The sequence below is a fragment of the Stegodyphus dumicola genome, chromosome 10 (assembly GCF_044657685.1).
Source record: "Stegodyphus dumicola isolate Sdum_Otavi_A_Nest chromosome 10, ASM4465768v1".
NCBI classification, from domain to species: domain Eukaryota; kingdom Metazoa; phylum Arthropoda; class Arachnida; order Araneae; family Eresidae; genus Stegodyphus; species Stegodyphus dumicola.
The window spans coordinates 162,081,145-162,102,857 of record NC_140777.1 but is presented as its reverse complement, the minus strand read 5'-3'; the positions used below and the strand labels follow the sequence as shown (position 1 = coordinate 162,102,857).

Below are 21,713 nucleotides of genomic sequence, written 5' to 3'. Positions count from 1 at the left end.
GCAAGAGCAATCATATTTCTCTATTTCTTCACAGGCTGTGTAGAAATCGTGTTTGTATTATATATATATATATATATAATGTTGTATGATCTTAAATTCATTTAGTGCGAAAACAAGTTATTACTACTTGCGCAATTGCTGCAAAGTAAGTTAAGAATAATTTATTTCCTAAACAGTATTGATTAATTGATTATATTATCTCCTAAGTTTAATTAAAGTAGAATTATTTTAAAAGTGTGAATCCATATTGGTAAGTTATATTTTGAAAGATGTTTTGAAGTAATTTGAAAGCAAAATGTTAATAATGTTTTAACAGGGACTGGAGTTAAATCATCATGAAGAATAAAATTTCAATTGTAAAAGGAAAAATTAAAAACATGTAATCATTGTCATTGATCGGAAATTAGTTGACTTTTCAAGGGGAACAAACCAACTCCCGTTCAATGAACAATAATTGATAAAAATACGTAAATACGAAAGTGTTTCGTCTTTACTCGAGTTATAAGTTAAAGCCAAACCGGCAATTCTAGTCAGGCCAAATATTTCCGCGAATAGAAGGAATCCTCAAAAATAATCTAATTCCCATTCAATTTATCAACCATTGCCTTAAAAAAAGAGCAGGCGTTAAATACTCACTCTAAATCATTTAACTGATAGGGATATGATAATTTGTTCCTAAACCTGAGAAGGCAGTATAAGTTGGATGACTGTCAGTTGAAGGATTTGTATATGGTGTAATTACTCAATTGTATATATTGTAAAAAGCTAATTGTCTTCAGACTTATACTGTTACTAAAAAAATGGGCCTATTTCATGCCTTTAGTCTGTCTATTAGCTCTTGGACAGTGAAAATTCCTTTTTCCTTTCTTAAATTCTTAATCATTGCGACACGACAATTAGCCAGAAATTAATTAATTTCCATTCACTAGTATTTTCAAAAAAATCTTAACAGACAGTCTCACTCAGATAAGAACTCCACATAATACATCCCTCAAGAATTCCAAGTCCCACCCACTACCATAAATTACTTCACCCAAGTCTTACCGACTGATATTATTCAAAGCCCCCACTGCCGCTAAGAATTTACAGACATCCTACACTTATGAGTCAGACACGAAGAGAACACTTTGCCAACTCCCTCACTAGAAAGAATGTAAGTTACTTAATACCTTTTCTGGCCTTTATATCTTCTTGTACATTCACTGATCTTATTTATATTATTTTCTATATTATTTTTATATTGTCTTTGATTTGTTTTTACAAATTTTGCATTATTTATCTTATTTTGTAATCTTCTATGTTTATTTCAACTTTACTTTGAATTCGATTTCATAATGACAATTTCCAATGTCTAATTTCTACAAATAATATAGTACTCAAATGCATAAACATGAAAGTGTCGGGGACGGTTACTCGAGTTAATTAGGATTTCTCTGCAGTAATTGATTTTTACTCCAAATTGAATTGACTAAAATGCTTCATAAGAATAAGTTCTTTGAGTATCAGCATTGGTTCATAATTCCTTCTATTCGCAGAAATATTTGGCCTGACTAGAATTGCCGGTTTGGCTTTAACTTATAACTCGAGTAAAGACGAAACACTTTCGTATTTACATATTTTTATCAATTATTGTTCATTGAACGGGAGTTGGTTTGTTCCCCTTGAAAAGTCAACTAATTTCCGATCAATGACAATGATTACATGTTTTTAATTTTTCCTTTTACAATTGAAATTTTATTCTTCATGATGATTTAACTCCAGTCCCCGTTAAAACATTATTAACATTTTGCTTTCAAATTACTTCAAAACATCTTTCAAAATATAACTTACCAATATGGATTCACACTTTTAAAATAATTCTACTTTAATTAAACTTAGGAGATAATATAATCAATTAATCAATACTGTTTAGGAAATAAATTATATATATAGCCATTAAATATATATATATTTAAAGGCTCTTGGTTCTCTATTTTCATTTGCTTTGCTTTAGCCTTTTCAAAATTATCCAAATATTTCTCAAAAAGCCTCTTGGGTCTCTATTTTCATTTGCTTTGCCTAATCTTTTCAAAATTATCCAAATATTTCTCAAAAAGACTCTTGGTTCTCCAGTTTCATTTGCTTTGCCTTAGCCTTTTCAAAATTATCCAAATATTTCTCAAAATCTAATTCATCACTGGAAGTGGATGACAGAAACTCATTTGCAATTTCTGCAGTGTGACTGTTCTGATGCGAATACTGTAATTGGTCTGAGAATAATTTCATTCTTGGTGAAAGTTCATAGACGGCTTTCTTTGCCTTTTTAATTTGTTTGTCATTCAACAAAATTCAGTGTTTTGGATCTACATATATTGAACCCAGCAAGATCTCACTGTCTTGCAAACTAGTTTCTCTTTTCTTCATTGAAGGAATAATTCCTTCTGCAATAAGCTCTTCATTTCAGAAAGAACGAACATCACATTCTTCCATTCCCGCCTTCTGTTAATTCTTCACATTGTAGTTTTTTATGGCTATATATGGTGTAGAAAGAATTTCCAGTTTTGCAAAATCATTCCACAGTCTTTCTGTTAGTGAAACATTAGACTTATCTAAATCTTCTAAAAAGTTCTTAATTCTAACAACCTCTTTATCATCAAGTATCTTTAAAGTATTATCTTCCCCATCATGTTGCTTGATCAATAATTGCTCCTTTTCCTGCTTGCTTCCTAAAAATGGCTTCAGTTTTGGGAGTTCTTGCTGCTATTGCTGCTTATCTAAATTTACCAATAAGATTTGCAATGAAACAAAGTAACTAAATGAATCAGTTTAATCAATAATGGCAAATATCACATCCATCCCCCTCCCTTATATTTATTCATTAATATGTCAATAAAATAGTAAATAACTATTTATTAATGTACTGCTTTGCCAGCCGAAAGAGACTGGTCACGTGATTAACTGATCACTCCGATTTATTTCTCGGAGTGAAAATAGGGAAGATGGGTAGCTGCAGATGAGTTCTGCTGTGCAATACAAAGAGTCTCTTACTTAAATGCCGACAAGAATAAATAAAAACAAACAACATATAAAAGGAAGATGCATAAAATGGAAAATTACTGAACAAAAATCAGTTTAAAATAATCACGAGAATAACTTTTAGAATTTATTTTAACGATTGTAAGCTAAAATAATTGCTGCAAACATGTCTGAAAAATTAATTACACTAATTATTTACACTAAAAATTAATTATTTGCATTGAAGTCTTAAAAATAGCACAAAATTAAAGAATTTCTTACTTTGGGTTTCATTAAGCAATTATGCAAAAACAAAAATAAAAATATTTCAGTTGGAAATTTAACCTTCGTTCTCTGTTGAATCGTCAGAAAAACATTCTGAATCATCATCATTGTCCAAGGAAATAACTAAAGAGTCGCACATTTCTTCTACTACAGTCAAAATTCGTTAATTCAGACACCCATAATCCGGAATGATGTATAATCTGGACCTCAAAACTACAAACTTTCTGCGCAAGCATCGCGTTGATGCATGCGCATAGGCGTTTACGTGTGCGGGTAAGACCTTTACGGCTGCGAATATGCGTGTGCGCATAAAACATTTACGCATGCGCGTTTAATATATAACGGACAGTATAAGCTAGGCTAAAATTATCTAATTCAGTTAATGTTGCAGATTGCGTTGTTCCTTAATCTTTGAATTGGATCCGGCTTATTATTTTGTGCCGACTGTTAGAGCAATTTTATAAAAGTAAGCTTGAACTTTCGATTATATCAAACAGAATTTCCAATATATATTTGCTAATATGTAAAGGATCTAAAGCAAAAGTATGTTTTGAAATCCGAAATCTGTTTATCAATTTCATGCTGCTTGGCGGGGGGAACGCTGTGCCGCGCAATGAATTGGAATTTGATCTGTCAGCACTATTTTTATCTTCAGGGCAGATGTTTTTATTTTATTTGGCTTATAATTCCTTACTAAATGTAGTATTTCATCTCAATGTACTCCGTCTTTGATATGATTTAAAACAAGTTCCTCGTCATTATAATTCGGTTCCGATAGTGAAGAAAGTGACATAGAGGTTATTGAAAACGAAAAAATTTCGATTGACAAATTAGTCGGTATTCTCGACACAGCAATTATAGGACTTGAATAGCGGAACTTTGTAAATAAACAAGAAATTATGTCTGTTTAATAGAATTAAAGAGAAAGTATTATCACATGAAACGAAGCAACTTAAACAACTTGCATTGAAAGAAATGTTTAATAAAGTAAACAAATAAATATTAAGCTTTTTCTTTTTGTAAATTTTGATACTCTTTAGATCATAATTGCTCTTTATTTCATAAATTATGGTTTCATATTTTTAATTTTGTAATTTCTGCATGCCATCTTACCAGATTTAAACTAATGATCTATAAATCCGGAATCGCCGAAGTCCCGACGAATCCGGATTAACGACTTTTGACTGTATACCATCTTTTTCCCAGTAAGCATTTTCCAAGCTTTCTACAGGTGCACAACAGTTCTTCCATTTTTCAATTGTAACATTGGCTAACCTTTGGAATATGGTAACAGTTAGTTTGGCGACATTTTGGTAAGGCGATAAAGGTTACTAGCTAGGACTTACCTACACTCATACACCGTACATGGTGTACATGGATAAAATTAAAAGTGTGCACAATGCTGTTTTTGTGCAATTCTGGGATGTTTTTTTAAGTGAAAATAGGTCGACGGGTACATGGATGATACCGTGTATGTGCAATTCTTAAAAACGCGGCAAGGAGTGGGCGATTCTGCACTTTGTCCCAATTTCGCACCTAATCTTCATCATGATTAAGCACTTTTGTTCCATAAAAGTTCTAGCATAAGCATAATTTGGCTAGCAGATTGCTGGAAAAAAAGGTTGAGTTTAAAAAAAAAAAAAAAAAAAAGATAGATGCCTTTACTTCGTGAAAACAAAATGGCGTCCAAAACAAAACTAGCAGGTTGCTGTAGCAGGGTTAATCGCCAAATTTTAGCCAAAAAATCGTCAAGTTACCATAATCCAAAGATTAACCATAACATTTTCTATAGCGTGTTCAGTAACCTTTAAGAGTTTTTCCATGTTTATATCTGCCGTTATGTTTTGTGCACAAATAAAATGTTTGAAAATGTCTGCCCAAACATACTCTATAGCATTTATGTCACAGTGATATGGTGGCAGTCTCAATGCTGTGAATCCATGTTTGGCGACATTTTGGAGGCGATAAAGGTTACTACATAGGACTTTGGTAATAATGTCAGAAGTACTCAGTTCCAATTACGCATTATTTTGTGTGAGGGAAATGACAGATCATGAGATATGTCATGTGACATTAATGGACGAATTACAGTTCTTTAATCGGAAAAGGGGGTAAATTTGGAAAAATATCTGTAGTAGTATATTATTTTGTATTAAGCTTCATTGTGTGTTGTGTGAAATAGTGTTGATTAATTTTCGGATTGCATGGTGCTATTTAAAATGATTTCTAAATTTTTAATGCGTTTATCTGATAATTCAAAAGAATTGGTTGAATGGTGTATGAGTGTAGGTTTAATTGCGGATAAGTATGAATGTCCAAAATGTGGGAATGAAATGAGATTGTGTAAAAGGAAGGATATTACAGATAAGTTTGAATGGCGGTGATAGAAATCTGGTGAAAATGGACATTTTGTGAAACGGAGTGTAAGGAAGGGTACATAGTTTGCTGAAAGTAGTTTGAGTATGGGTGAAATTTTATTAATTTCTTATTACTGGGTGAATAGACTGCCAGTTGACTACTGGATTTCGGATTTAGAAATTAGCAATAGTACTGCAGCCGCTTGGAACTCTTTCTATAGGAAAGTGTGCGTGCCACGTAATGAAGATTCTGAAGAAGATAAGGTAAGCTAGTATTTTTAATCATTTGAGGATATTATTTTTATGCATTGTTCTAAATGTAAAGAGTAAATAAATTAATATGGTATTATTGGAAAATTTTTATTAGCAATGATTTAGTTTAAAGTAATTAGGATTGTAATCTAATTTTTATTAATTTAATGTCTATGCTTATTTAGATTTTAAGTAGTGTTTTTTAATTTAATTATATTTTGATTTAATGATCGTGATTTTGTAAGTTATATGTTTGTAGTATTTTGGAATACGTTTGAGTAGTATACGTTGAGTATTTTCATGCATTTTTGTGAAATTTTTCTAATTTATGAGAGAAAAGCAGTGTACATGGATATAGTGAAGAGTGTGCGCAATGCCATTTTTGTGCAATTCTGGGATGTTTTTTTTTAAGTAAAAATAAGTCGACATGTACATGGTTTATTAATATTTTAATTAAGTTTAATTATGTTATTAGTTATTTTGTGAATTTTATGTTTGTAGGAATTTGGTATACGTTTCAGTTGAAATAAACGTGTATGGAAATAATTTAAATATTTGACACTAAGTATTTGTAACTATTTTTAATGTTTGCGTATAAATTTGTTAGTGACGTTTATAATATAATAGATAATTTAGAGGTAAAAGCTTTTGGATATTTTATTTATTTTATACGTGGAAATGTTCATCCTTGGAAAGGGTACTTTTTCGCGATCAGGTAATTTCATATATGTGCTTTTAATCGAGTTTAAAGATTAAGAAAATTTTCCTGCAAATTTTTTTAATTTATGAGAAAATAGCAGTATAGATGGATAAAGTTAAGAGTGTGTGCAATGCCATTTTTGTGCAATTCTAGGATGTTTTTTTAAGTAAAAATAAGTCGACGTGTAAATGGTTTATGTGTATGTGCTATTCTGAAAATCGCGCAAGGAGTTTGCGATTCTGCACTTTTTCCCAATTTTGCAGTTAATATTTGTCATGATTAAGCAGTTTTGTTACATAAAATTTCTAGCATCAGTGTAATTCGGCTAGTAGATTGTTGGAAAAAGTGTTGAGTAAATAAAAAGAAAAGAAACATGTCTTTACTTCGTGAAGATAAAATGGCGGCGAAAAAAAAAATAGAGGGTTGCTGTAGCAGAGTTGGTCGCTAAATTTTCGCCAAAAAATCGCCAAGTTACCATAATCCAAAGATCAACCAAAATTTCTAACAATTCCTAATAGCAAAGCAAGAATGTGCCCTTCTATCTAGAAATAAAGTAACTTTGTCATATTTTAATCCATCTCAGTAATGTAAGCTCTCTCCTTTGCTGGCTCTAAGGATATAAAACATTATGTTGAAAAACTATTAAATTACAAGTGTGTTTATTTCAGCAATTACATTACTTGACTGTGCATATTTTGTATATTTTATGAATTATGCTAAAAATAAAGAATATCTGCAAGTTCCTAATTACTTGTTCTGCTTATTAGTATAACTACTTTAGTGGAAATCACCAAATGTTCAAAATATGCCATACTCTGGCAGCCACACCTATAATAGTTCTACAGTTTTAATAAGCAATATCACCACTTACATGTATGTTCTGTTCCAAGTCTCAATGGTTTTCACAGACAAATCATGAAACAAAACTGAATAAAACCATATAAAACAATTTAAGTATACCGAAATCGTTGTCGTAATATATATTTTGATTAAAAGTAGACAAAATTGATCTTGATTTTATTGAAAAAAAATTTTTGCAGTTTTAGAAAGTATGGTAAGAGATGTTTCTTCAAAAAGTAAAAATATTCTGCCAAAATATGACATTTTTAAGATGTTACCAAAAAATTAGATATTTTTCCAGTAAAGCTCTAAATTTTGGCAGCATTTTAGTATTAGGCTTTGTTAATTTGTATGTTATTTTAAATTCTTACATGGTGAATTTTATTAGTTAATTGTTATCACATCAAATATATTTCAGCTAAGGCATAATTCCATGGCAGATTGCTTAAATATTTAGTCACAAACACTTTTAATCATTTCTTTTCAAAGGTAAAAACGAAAAAAAAATTTAATTAAGAATTTATGTTAATATTTAGAAAGTTCTTTTTACCTAAAACTGAAGCTTCTTTAGCAGAACAGAAAAAATAGTGGAAGCCTCAGATATTAAAAAATACAGATGATTTTCGGCTTAAAAAATAAAATACAATGATCTAAAACGAAAACAATCCATCAACAGAACTACTACTGCAGGCTCTTCACTTTGTATATAATTAGTAATGAACATCAAAGATATAAAAAAGCAATTATTTTCTTAGAAATAATTAGCTTCTGTCAGAAATTTAAATTATTTCTTTAGCAATAACTGATCCTGACAGGAAATACTTAAAAAATACCTTCGAGATATCAGCAGTATTTATTAAAGGGCAGTTTCGTAAAATCAACAGTATTTATTGTATTATTTAAGGGCGAATTAAAATTGTTCAGAATTAATACAGGAGATTTTAAACATAATTTGATAAAATATAATTAAAACTTTTTTTTTTTTTTTTACCATACACATATCTGTACCATGCTCTATTAACTTGCATACACTGTTTCAAATCCCTATACGGTGACAAATAACTTAAAATATATTCAATAATTGGATCAGGCAGATCTTCTATTGTCGCTGGCATTTTGTCTTTCATAATGATTTTTCTACATTGAAACTGATCTGCTTTATCGACATATTTAAAAATTATATAATGTTTTCCTGTCAAACTACATCAATATCCTGTAAAATCACACAAACAACCAGAACGGTATATGCAAACTTGATGCCAAACTCAAAGATAAACTTTTAAAACATTCTCTTTCAGACTGTCTACTGTTTGATTGCTATTTTTGATTATATTAGGAATATAAGGTTATTTTTGATAACAAGTAGAGAAATAATATGCCTGTGTAATATTTAATGTAATCTAAGTATGAAATATTATTTTACGAAATTGTTTTTTAATGACTTTTAAAAAGAAGAAATTGTAAGGAAGACTATCAGATCAGAAAAAAAAAAAAATTTGAAAATACCTTCTGCTAATGCTGAGTTTCGATATTTACGATAGCATTAAAAACACGTAGTCTAAAGAATGTTATCTGTTGAAATATACAACTCCAATTGTTAATAATGTTTACTTCGAGTGAAACCGTTATTTATTGCAGACTGTTTTTTCAAGTACTTTGTTTTAATTGTGTAACATCTGCCGGCTTTTTCTTTCCCCCCGTTTGAAGAGATAATATCCAGGAGAGTGCAGACGTGGATAAGATCATGTGTAATCCATTCAGTTTTACTGAGACGCTTAAAGTTTCCTGATTTTGTTGTCTTTTAATTCAAAATGAGTAAGTATTGAGTCATAAATTTGATTTTTAAAGTGCAATGTTATAATTCAGTATTTTTATGAATCAAATCTATGCTAGTCGCTCAGCCGGTACTTATGGATATTTGTGTATATTTCGTAATTATAACTAAACGTATTGTTATGTATTGTTATGAATATGTAAAGAATGATCTTTAATTAGTTTCCGTTTCTTTTTCGATAATTTGTGTTTAATTCACCTTTCGTATATTGAAACAAATCCTAAAAATTAAAGATGGCATTAGCTTTATTGAATACAAGTTTGAAGTATATGTATGTAGAAAGGCTGGTGTAAGTATGCAGATTTTTAAGTGATTTTTGAATCTTCACATTTGTTCTTTAATTGTGCAGAAATTAATGTAAATTTTACATGCCTTAAGCTTTTTATTGAATGTATTTATAACATCTCAGACTTCATAGAAATCTTAATACATGCTTAATAATCTTACATAGAAATCTTGATTATTGAAGAAAATTTTGTTTTTATGTAATCCTTAAACCAGCTAAAATAACCACAGAATAATGGAGTGTACAACAATCCATGAAAAAGAGATATTTTCTGATTATTAATTCAGAATGTGCTTGCCAGTGGGCATTTTTCCTTCTGATATTTGCCTTAGAAGTTTTGATATGTATGTATTGATGTACTTCCTAGATACTAGAATAAATGTTACTAAATTTTTATCTCTTAGCCAGTTAGATGATTAATTTTTTTCTAATTTGTTTATTAATTTATAAGGTTATTTTTGATAACAAGTAGAGAAATAATATGCCTGTGTAATATTTAATGTAATCTGAAATATTATTTTACGAAATTGTTTTTTAATGACTTTTAAAAAGAAGAAATTGTAAGGAAGACTATCAGATCAGAAAAAAAAAAAATTTGAAAATACCTTCTGCTAATGCTGAGTTTCGATATTTACGATAGCATTAAAAACACGTAGTGTAAAGAATGTTATCTGTTGAAATATACAACTCCAATTGTTAATAATGTTTACTTCAAGTGAAACCGTTATTTATTGCAGACTGTTTTTTCAAGTACTTTGTTTTAATTGTGTAACATCTGCCGGCTTTTGCCGGAAGTTAATTTTCCCCACCTTGTTTGAACTGTATTAAACCTAAACTGCATAATTTGTGTTATTTGAGCATTTTGCCATTTGAATAGAGTTAAAATCTTTAGTTGGAGATTAAGCAGATAGAATTTAGGCTCTGTAATTTTCTCATTGTATTATGAGCAATGGAAACAAAAATTAGCAATTATTTGACATTTTTCAATCAGTCAAGAGGTAAAAAGTATTAATTTTTTTACAAACTGGTACTCATAAATACCTCTTTCGTCCATGACACTCAGATATTTTGACTCTTCCTTAATCTTTAGTGTAGTATTTATATTTATTACTGCCTTTTTGGCAGGGGAGAAATTGACTTTTAATCTGACCAAAAAGATCTGGCCTCTGTATTTTTTTTGGGGGGAGAGGGGCATTAAAACTGTTTAAAAAAGCACTTCATTATTTTCTTTTACACCCTTTAATTTTATGCATACTAAATATCAGATTTCAGATCACCAAAATTCAAATCATAAAAATCATAATTTCAGCCTTTTTTTTTTAAATAGTCAATGGCCAATATAATATATTTATAAATTTAGAAATAATGAGTAAATTTTTAACCTCATAATGCACTCAACCGAGTTAACTAGGGTGCTCAGAACTAAATTATTTCAGCGCACCTAAGGAAATATGTTCAGTTTTTTTTTTTTTTTTTTTTTTTTTTTTTTTTTTTTCAGGTATGAATACTACAGGTGTCTGCTACAGTTTAGAGTTAAATTAAAGAATTAAAAAAAATGGTGGGGAAAAAGACCACTTTCTGAATTTTTATTGGTGCAATAAGGGAGTTAAGGAAAATATTACATTTTCGCTCAGTATTCAGTGTCTAATTAAGAATTTTTGCTAGTTATTTCGTTCAAATGTTAAAAGTTTATATGCCTTTACCAACTTTGTCCACGTCTAAAGAATTTAACATTTTGTTGTTTTGTTTGAAGTTATCAATTGAGAAAATTATTCAACTGAAGCAGGAGTAGGAAGGTAGTTGTGTAGCTTCATAGAGTCCTAAAAGCCTGTAATCTTAGTGTTAATCATGTGTCTGTAATCATCATAGTAACAAGATTATTTCAATTTTTCATTTCTTTCCTCTGAAAAGTATTTGATATCTTTTAGAGAAAAGAATTTTGAGTAAGTTTTTGTGTGTTGTAAAAAGTCATGATGTTTCATCAAAACATTTTTCCGTTTTTTCTGCTTGTTAACTATGCTTTTAGAATACACTGAAGCAGTTACAGCAGGCTAAAAAGTGAAATGATTCTGTGTGCTGGTTGCACTATCCCTTTAGTACCTTTAAGTGTTTATCCAAAAATGGATCTTATAAAATAATCATCTATATTTCTACTGCTGCTGACATGGTAGCATTGTTATTTTGCACTTTGTTAATACTTCCTTCAGTGATTTATTAAGCAGGTGAACCAGGTGAGAATAAATTCTGACATCATTTAAAATATATATTCAATTTATAGCTGAAATTCTTGTGCGTCTTGCAATCTTGCTTTATTAAGTTCATAAAATTTTCGCAAAGATACTTTTCTTCTGAATTCAATGTGATATTGTTTAGAATTTGAGGCATTAATCTGCCTTTTTCTGAATTTGAGCCAGTCGTTAGCATTATGTGTGTTTTTAAAGTATTTTTATAAAATCAATCAAAATTTAAATTCCCTTGCAGAAATCTTTAGCTATCTATTAGCAGTAATATAGTATGTCACGAATTAAAAATTTGCTTATTATTATTACAGTCTGGATATCTGGAGTCGTTGGATCTTTGGCGATTCTGGATTTTGGAAATTCCCAGATTTTATATAATTTATTAAATCTAGTTAGATGACAAAAAATGATAAAATTAAAAATGTGAAATAATGAAGCATTTATGACCTTGCAAGTTATGCAAATTGCCATCAAGTCCTGTATTTCCCATTAAATAGACAGTTGAAATGTAACCTGCAAGCACGTACACTGGGTCCAAGGAATCCGCATGATTAAACCGACCTTTCTCAAAGCACTCTTATTTCCGCAAGTTGCTGAGGTCCTGTGTTGTTGTGTGTTAGATCAACCTCTTTATGTTTTCGAAGTTTTCCCACTGGTGATTTGATTCAGAGTCTTGATTTTGATTGGTTCGGGTCTTTTAAGGTATACTATTTTTTTCTTAGGCTAATATATGATACGATTTTCTATTCCTTTAAGAAATTTTATTTCATTAAAGTATTTAGAGAAATTAAACAGTTTAATATGCATATTTTTAAAGTGTAAGATAATAAAATTTGTTATTGGCATGGATGTAACACTTTTTTTTTAGATTTACAATATTTTCTTCAAAAAAACACCGTTCAGGTGTAACTCATAGGAGGGAACATGCTGCCAGGTTAACCTATTCTTTTACTTCTTTTTTTATTATTTGTCAGGATATTTTCTGGATTTAAAACTAAGAAAGATACTACCAGTTTTGTTGTCTGTTAAATGATTGATGATTGGAACATTGTTATTGCAATGAAGACTTCAATTATGTCATTTTTATTTAGCCTTTTTTTTTTTAATACATACTCCATTAATCAAGTAACTTTGTGGGTTTTTTTTTTTTTTTTGTTAAAACCATATCATTTGGCTTCTTTTTTTTTTCCCCCCACAAGGGTGTTTATGCAGTGCCAGATGCCACTAATTTGGTTTGGCTTCTTTGTTGACTCAGTCACGTTTTTCGTGTAATTATAGTTTAATAAAAATTTTTCAAATAATTAAATGGGTTTTTAAGGTATGGAATTTTTCAAGAGATGAACAAGTGGCTATCCTGTTTCTCAAGGAGAGAGGATTAACCAAACAAAGGTAGAGTTTGAATGACCATCTCATGAAATTTGATGATTCATTTCAAATGAATCAATCAATTCAATTTTCAATGACATTTGAATGTAATGGATTCATTTCTTCCAGTGCTCCCACCATTGTTGAAAACACATGTGAAATGCAGCTTTTTGAATTGGTGAGCAATTGTTTCATCACATTCCACATGTGTTCTCTTGACTCAATTTGGGTCCCTTTTAGTGGCATTTTTAACTTCGGAAACAGCCAAAAATCACATGGAGCCATGTCAGCGAGTAGGGAGCATGACGAACCACAGGAATGTTGTGTTTGGAGAGGAAAGCCTGAATCAAATGTGCAGAATAGGCAAGTGCGGTATCATGATGAAGCTGCAAAGTTTTTGCTGCTTGCAGAACCTCTCATTTGTACTGCACAGTATCAGGAAAGTGACAAAGAAACTGCTGATAACACTCCTTTGTGATGATTTGGCCTTACTGGACATACTTATTGTTGCACCTCTCAGGGCTACAACGTGCAGGTTACAAATAAAATAATCACAGCAGGGATTATTAATATAAAGATTTAATATGGATATCTCACACAACCTGAAAAATGTTACATTATTATAATAACTGCATACATAACTGAGTGAAAAGAGAATTTCCCCGCTTAGTTCGAGGTTAAAGAAAAAAATAAGAATAATAAAAAATAGTCCAATCAGATGCGGTGCTCCTTCGGTTGACCTTCGCTGAGCCGTTATGTAATCGTCTGTCTCATGCAGCCGTCTCCAACATTCTCCCCCTCTTTGAGTCAACTTCAGGTTGGCTCAAAGACATACAGTACCTGGTCGAAGAGATCCAATTTCTGAGGCACCTTGATCACATGTCTAAATCTTGACACTTTAGTACCTTGCAAGATGTTACTCGAGTCATTTGAAGAGTCATTAAAATCTATCACAGCTTGAGTCTTTAGTTCTACAGGTCTGACCTTGCCATCTTTCCCAGGAATTAGTCGAATGACCTTAGCTAAAGGCCAATGCATCCATTTTTTGATGTCATCTCCTATTAGGACAATTTCACCCAACCGTAGCTCTGACGATGGAATCTTCTTATTTTGGACCAGAAGGCCTAAATATTCTTTCCTAAATCTATGCCTTAAATCATTAAGTAGTTTTTGGCGATATCTAGCAAGACCTTTCGAATCGCAGAAATCAACATCAGGAACACCTAAGCTACGATTCTCGATGAGAAACATGGCTGGGGAAAGTGGGATTAAATCATCCGGATTTTCCGACAGATAGGTAAGAGGTCTAGAGTTAATTATTGACTCACAGTCGCACAGTACTGTGTACAACTTCTCGGTTGTAAGAACCGCATTACCGAGTGTCCTTCTCAACAGTTCCTTTACTACACGAACTAACCTTTCCCACCAGCCTCCCCACCAAGTGTCTGTGGGAGGATTAAACTTCCATATTATGCGTTGTATAGCCGTTTGCCTCAAAATTTGTTCCCAATCAATGTTGCTAAGTTCTCTTTGTGCTTCTCTGAAATTAGTTCCGTTGTCGGAATAAATTATTCTCGGCCTCCCCCTTCTGACTATGAATCGTCTCAGTGACAACAAGAATACGTCGGTAGACAACGAGGAAGTCAATTCCAAATGAACGGCTCTATATATTGCACATGTAAACAAAACAATCCAAACTTTTTCACCTCCCTTCACATACAAGGGTCCTGCCAAATCAACTCCTACCACCTCGAACACCGCTGCGTCATTGACACGTTCGCCTGGTAGCGACACCGGCTTGCAACCGGGAGACTTGGCCTTGTATCCATTGCATCTTTCACAACTTTTTACAAATTTCCTGACCGCTCTTCTGCCCCTCACTATCCAAAATCGCTTCCTTAATATTCCGAATAATATTTGGGTTCCAGCGTGACAATTTTGTAAATGATAATATTCTATCAGACGCTGGGTGAAAATGCACCGGTCTGGTAAAATAATTGGACAGATAAATTCAGGGTTGTCTGATTGCTCTATAATGCGCGTTTTCATCCTTTTTATACCCTCTCCGTCTGAGATGACACTTATATTGGGAATAGAGTCGGCTGAGGGAAAATACTTATTTTGTACAATTTTTATAAGAGTTTTTTTCTGCATATTCCATCTCATGAACAGTTAAATCTCCAGTCTCTCGAAATGCACGTTTACTTTTTTGCGTTTTTCAGAAACTGCAATATCCATGCGACTTATCAAATGATGGATTGCAAATTCGAAAACCTAATTGCATACCAAGGTATTTCCTCTTCAACTGAATTAAGGTTACACAATCTAACCTTCCTTTTTTCTCATTCTACCTCAGAGGTCTTGTAAGCCAAACGGTCTAGTGGCCAGTTGTTATTAGGTTCCAGGAGCCAGGATGGACCCTTCCACCAAAGAGAATCGGAAAATTAACGAGGGGAATTGCCTCTTGAAAGCATATCTGCCATGTTTAAATCACCTGGAATATGGCACCAACACTGAGAAGGAATCAGACTGTCTATTTCTTTTACCCTATTCGCAACGAAAACTGACCAATCACCACGGTTCTTAATCCACCAGAATGCTACCATAGAATCCCTCCATGCAATAATTTTCAAATCAGGCAAGTCTAAGGCGGCATATACTGAGTGAACCATTCTCGCGCCAATGCAACAGGCCATCAATTCTAACCGGGGTATTGTCAGAGATTTTAACGGCGCTACCCTGGATTTGGCTCTGATCAATCGAATTTCGACTCCCACGGGCGTTACAGTTCTAATGTAAACGCATGCACCCTAGGAGCTCTTACAAGCATCAACGAATAGATGCAGCTCTGAATTCTCATTTATCTCTACATATTGTGGAATACTAATTTTCTCAAAATATTTAATTTCATCCTGCCACTTCTGAAAAGTTTTCTGAATGTTATCTGGCAGGGGGTCATCCCATTTTAATTTCATAGTCCAAGCTTCCTGTAATAGTAACTTAGGTAACGAGGTAGTTGGACTCAAAAAACCCTGCGGATCAAAAATTTTATGTACCATAGCCAAAATATTACGTTTACTTATCTCATTATCCATTGAATAATTCAGATTACATTTTAATGTATCTTTATCCAAATCCCATAAGATTCCAAGAAGAGAAGTTATACCTGAACTACGGGAAATACAATGACAAGGAATGTTACTTTCCCAACCCCATAGGTTAAAACATCCTCGAGCCATCACTTCTGTCGCCTTAACTATAAAATTTTCTTGCTGTTTGATATCGTGAACCCCAGTTACACAATTGTCAACATAGAACGAATGCTTTAATTTTTGGGTCACGTCGTCATACTCGGCAGGGGAATTATCCAAGAGATGCAGAGAGTTGGAACGGAGACGAACAAACGTCGAACACCACTCTGCAGTGTCTGTAAATCATAGGTTCTTCAAGAGTTGGAAGAAAAAACCTCAAATAATCTCTATGTTCTGGGATGATACTCAGCTGAAGAAACGCTTTCTCTATATCTGATGATAAACCAACAGAATACAATCTAAACCTGTCAATTATATCAGGTGTGTGTACATATTATTTACCTTGGAATTGCCGCCAGAGCGGACAACACACTACGGCATGTGAGGAATGTCACGAACAGCCCAATTATATCAGGTATGTGTTCAATTAAGTTCGCCCCTCTATTTAAACAATCATTAAGGGATGGCTGATTTCTCTCTCATACTGAAGCGTCGAACACCGGCCTTACCTTCATTATCTCACTAGTATGCTTTATAACAGGTCTATGGGGCAAATAATAACTCAAATAATCAATTTCAGTTTCAGGAACCTTTCCTATTACTTTGAGGTCTTCCCATTGCTTAAAAACTACCTTATAGTCATCTAACTGATTTTCCTCCTCATTAATTTGTTGACACATTCTCTGATGCCTTTTAAAAGTCATAGACTTATTGCTAGGTAGCAGAATTTCAGATTTAAAGGGTAGTGGCAATTCATATCGACCATCAGGAAGAACATTTAAATTCTCTTTAAATTGCTTAACGGTGTCAGAGTGAGCAAGTTTACGTTTAACATCTTCAGTTGGATCTGTTATGCCAATGGCATCTAAATTCCAGAGTTCGGTTACGCTAAGATTAGCACAATGCAACGAAACTACATTATTGCACAAATTATTTTGTAGTAATGCTGGAATAGTAGCTGAAGTAGGTTCTTTAGATAAGCTGTTTACTTTACCAATCACAGTGTATCCGAATTTAGTCTCAACTACAGTTACACCAGAGTTCAGTTTCGGAGAACTGCCAGTAATAATGTCCTCGATGGCATCTGCTCCTAAAAGCAATTCAATGTTATATTCTTTAGCTTGCAAATCAGACAAGGTAATATTTCTTTCTTTTAATTCTTTTAGGGTATTGGGATCAACTACTTTTGGAGCACATCCACATATTTTGTTCTGAGAAAGTACTTCAAAGTTATGGTCATAAGTGCCCTCAAAATTTCTTAAATTAACATCAACTCTAAATGGGAATGAGGACGTGTCTCTCTCCCCCCCAAACAAACCGTGTATAAAGGTTTGTTTCAATTTAGGACGCAGTTGCAAAAATGCGATAACCCTTTCTGAAAGATAAGATTTCTGAGAACCACTGTCCAAAATCGTATGAACTGTAAGTTGTCTACCCTCCAAAACTATTTTTAAAACAAGTGTTTGCAAATACACATTTTCATGAACAGTTGACTGAATAGACAACACATTACTTGCAATAACAGTACTGTCAGTTTCATTTGGCTTTACAGGTTCGCCATTTGAGCGCATAATGGTATAGTGAAATTTAGCACATGTTAAACATTTTACTTTATTTTTGCATGCCCGTGAACTATGTCCAAATCGTAGGCAGCGAAAACAGGCACGCTTTTGCACCAAAAGCTTTCGTTTATCTTCTAAAGACATTTTGTGAGCAGAAAAACATTCGGCAGTATTGTGGGATTTCTCACAAAAAATACAATGTAAATTTCACCTACCTGTATTGTCTTGAACATTTACCAAGGCAGCAGCTGTAGAGCAACCCGGATCATCACAATGTGGATGCAAATGTGCAGAACGTGAAGCTCCCCACCCGGTATGAGCGAGCTTAATCATTTCCTCACTTTGCACTTCATTTCGAAGAAAGCACAAAAGTTTATCCAATGAACGCGCACTACCTTGCTGTGACGCAGTTTCTTCCATCGAGTGGCTTCTTTCCCATGCACGAAGAACAGTCTCTAGTAAACAGGACTCAACAAATGGTTCCAAAAATTCTGCAAATTTTTCCTTAGTTCTACCGAGACTTTCCAGTGCCATAAGCTTGCTCTCAAGTAAATCATAAAGTTCAGCTAAAGCTACTTTAATTCTACCAGCAGCATTTTTCATTACTATGGAAAGTAGATCCCGTGCATAAATCTGAACCAAAAGTTCATCTCTCCTGAAGCGGTCTTTAAGTTGTGCGATGACCTTTGAATAGTTTTCTTTAGTTGTCGGAAAACTGGTTACCAGTCTTGAAGCTTTAGAATCTGCTACCACACATTGTAAAAGATATTGAAATTTGTCTTCGTCCGCAATAAAGTTATCAATGTGGATTTTCCCAAACTGGGACCAAAAAGCAAGAAAGTCTTTCGGTTCTCCACTAAATTTCCTCAGTTCAAGTTTCGGAAGCTTGAATTTCCTTTTTTGCTCGGTTGTTGTTCCATCTGTAACCGAATTTCCCTTCTTCGGATTTTCTAACAGCGAACAGATCAAGCAGAACTTGTCACGGTATTCTTCTGCTTTCAAAAAATCTTCAGAATATTCATCTTGAAGGGCATCATCACTTAGCAACAAATTCGAAACTTCTTCTTGAGTTGTTTCCAAACGTGTGAATTTGTCGTGAATCTGCCGAAACAACGTACTGACTTCGTTACTTATTAAACTTTTGTTTTCAATCTTCTGAGCTATATCATTGCAGCATACCGTAAAAGCTGTTCTCAGCGACTTCCGTTTTGCTTTCAAAACTTTTATATCCATATTTCTTCAAAAATATAAAGTAGCGGACGCCAAATTTACTATGTTGCAACTCTCAGGGCTACAACGTGCAGGTTACAAATTAAATAATCACAGCAGGGATTATTAATATAAAGATTTAATATGGATATCTCACACAAGCTGAAAAACATTACATTACTCTAATAACTGCATACATAGCTGAGTGAAAAGGGAATTTCCCCGCTTAGTTTGAGGTTAAAAAAAAAATAAGAATAATAAAAAATAGTCCAATCAGATGCGGTGTTCAGAAAATTGGGGTCACTGTTTCCATTGTCCAGTATGTCATGTGCAATGTCCAGACACCTTCAGTACACATTTTGCAGACAGTCTCCTCATACCCAAATCCTTGTGCAAAATTGAAAGTGCAGATCCAATGCTTACCTTTGTTTCATTCTCAATTTCTTGGACTGTAATACAACAATCCTGCAAGAGCAGAGTCTACACTTGCTCAACGACATTGCCATTCTGGTTTGTTGAGGGCCTACCTGAACATGGTTCACTGTCCACTGATGTGCAGCTATCTTTAAAACGGTTGCTATCTTTAAAACTCCTAGATGCAAGAGGTGCTCATGGTATCATCTCCAAAAGCTTGCTGAATCTTGTAAATGGTTTATGCTTTGGTTTTCACCAAGCTTTTAGAAAAATTTGGTACAATATGGCTATTCAGTTTTTCAGTCATTTACCAACCATTCCACAAACATTGAAATTCGACAAACACTCACTACATGTATTCACTCATCGGCTGACTGCCAGCAGCTGATGCTTACCATGGGCAGAAAAAAATTTGTGCATGGGCATGCATGTCCCCTATGTATCTACACTGAAGAAAATCTGCACTTTATTCGTTTATGCAGAGAAAAATAAAAAATTGGGTTTCATACTTTTTGAACAGCCTAGAATATCTAAAACCAATTTGCTTTTTGGTGATGAATACAGAAAGAATTTATGGTACAAATCAAGACCATAACAACTGGTAAGTTTAACATTATAATTTTACAACAGAGCTAGCTAAGACAGAATGCTTTTCACTACAATCACTTGAAGGCCAGAAATGTGGTTCGCTAGCCAGCAGGTTAAAGGCGAAATAAAACCAGTGTGATTCAATATTATCCCAGGTAATGATGTTTCTCAGTAAAAGAAACTTCAGCTAATTAGAAGAAAAATCAATTTACAGCCTGCTTGTTTTTTCTTGAATATCAAATTTTCCATTTCTTGTGTAAGAAAAAAAATTTCAAAAAAAAAAAGGGGGGGAGGGAAGAAAATCATTATTGTGGGTTTTTATGGGTGTTTATGATCAGTCTGGATTTTAGACTTTGTACTGCATAATTATTATTTTAATTGTTTTCTTTGCAAACTTTTTTTAGTGTTTACTGTATATATATTTGCATCCCTGCAATAACTGTATAAGTTAAAAACATTACTAACAAACATTTTCTTATAGGTTCCGATGGTTCAAGTATCTTTGTTACAGGAGGAGCTGGCTATGTTGGGAGTCATTCTATTTTGGAACTTCTTAAAAGTGGTTATGATGTTGTAGCTGCAGATAATTTTTCAAATTCATGCCCTGGTAAGTATAATTTCTGCTCTGTATAAGCACTACATACTTTGTTAATTCTGTTAGTTGAACATTTCATACCCTTATTTAGCTTTTCGAAATGTTATATTACATATATGATGTTAAAAAATTAATATATAATGTTATATTTTTCAAATATTTGTGTAATTGTAATTATTTCTTCTCATTTTGTGTATGTTTGATAACTTCATATAAATTGCAGTTTGCAATGTATAATTTTTTTCATTATGAGTCTAGTAAAGTGTGGTACATTGATAGCTGTGTTAAAAACTTGGGGAGGAGGAAGCATGCTCACTCTGATTTCAGAACAACTAAAATCATAATACATTATTGATTCCTATAGTGACATGGACTTTTCAAAACCTTTTAACTGAGAATTCTTGATGTTTTTACCTACCAATTGAAATTATTTTGTTTCTATTTTCAAGGATTAGTTTGACGTTTAAAAAATATATGAAACTTGCTGTAGAACCTAACTCATTTACAGTGAACCTTGATTCATGAATAATTCATTCCTGAAAGCTTTCATCCAAAATGTACATAAACCAAAGAGTTTCTCCATAGGAATTAATGTGAAATGGATTAATCCATACCTAGGCAATATTTAAGTACTTGTTTAAAATCTACAACAGTACATTGTACTCAGATTCATAAAATAAAAGTGATTGTAGTCAGTAACTCTAAGATGAAAAGAGAAGCACGGTGTTTAATAGGAAATAAAAAGATGAAGACATAATTATATTGTATCCATATGAAGGAGAGCAGATGCCGTAAGTGGAAAGTGATGAGGAAGAGAAAATGTATTGTTTGAATGAAGAATTCACTTCTATAAAAAAATTGGGTGATTGTCTTTCTGAAACATCTTTTTTATTATTATTATTATTATCTCTTAGCTCCACTCTACTTTAGAGCTCTCTTTT

The 21,713-nt window shown here is 32.7% G+C and overlaps 2 protein-coding genes across 4 annotated transcripts in view; one reads left to right on the top strand and one right to left on the bottom strand.

Moving 5' to 3' along the window:
* The window catches only part of Fbxo42 (F-box protein 42), a 96,213-nt gene extending 87,535 nt beyond the window's left edge, over positions 1-8,678 (bottom strand). For both annotated transcript variants that reach the window (XM_085825789.1, XM_085825790.1), the window contains exon 1: positions 8,420-8,678. In XM_085825789.1, the coding sequence (XP_085681915.1) occupies positions 8,420-8,555 (136 nt within the window). In that variant the 5' untranslated portion in view covers positions 8,556-8,678. The remainder of the gene's footprint in view (positions 1-8,419) is intronic.
* A 239-nt stretch (positions 8,679-8,917) lies between these two features.
* Positions 8,918-21,713, top strand: part of Gale (UDP-galactose 4'-epimerase) — a 66,980-nt gene continuing 54,184 nt past the window's right edge. Inside the window, exons 1-2 of one of the 2 annotated variants that reach the window (XM_035374134.2) lie at positions 8,918-9,243; positions 20,659-20,784. In XM_035374134.2, the coding sequence (XP_035230025.1) occupies positions 9,240-9,243; positions 20,659-20,784 (130 nt within the window). In that variant the 5' untranslated portion in view covers positions 8,918-9,239. The remainder of the gene's footprint in view (positions 9,244-20,658; positions 20,785-21,713) is intronic. The other variant, XM_035374133.2, reaches the window with a different exon arrangement.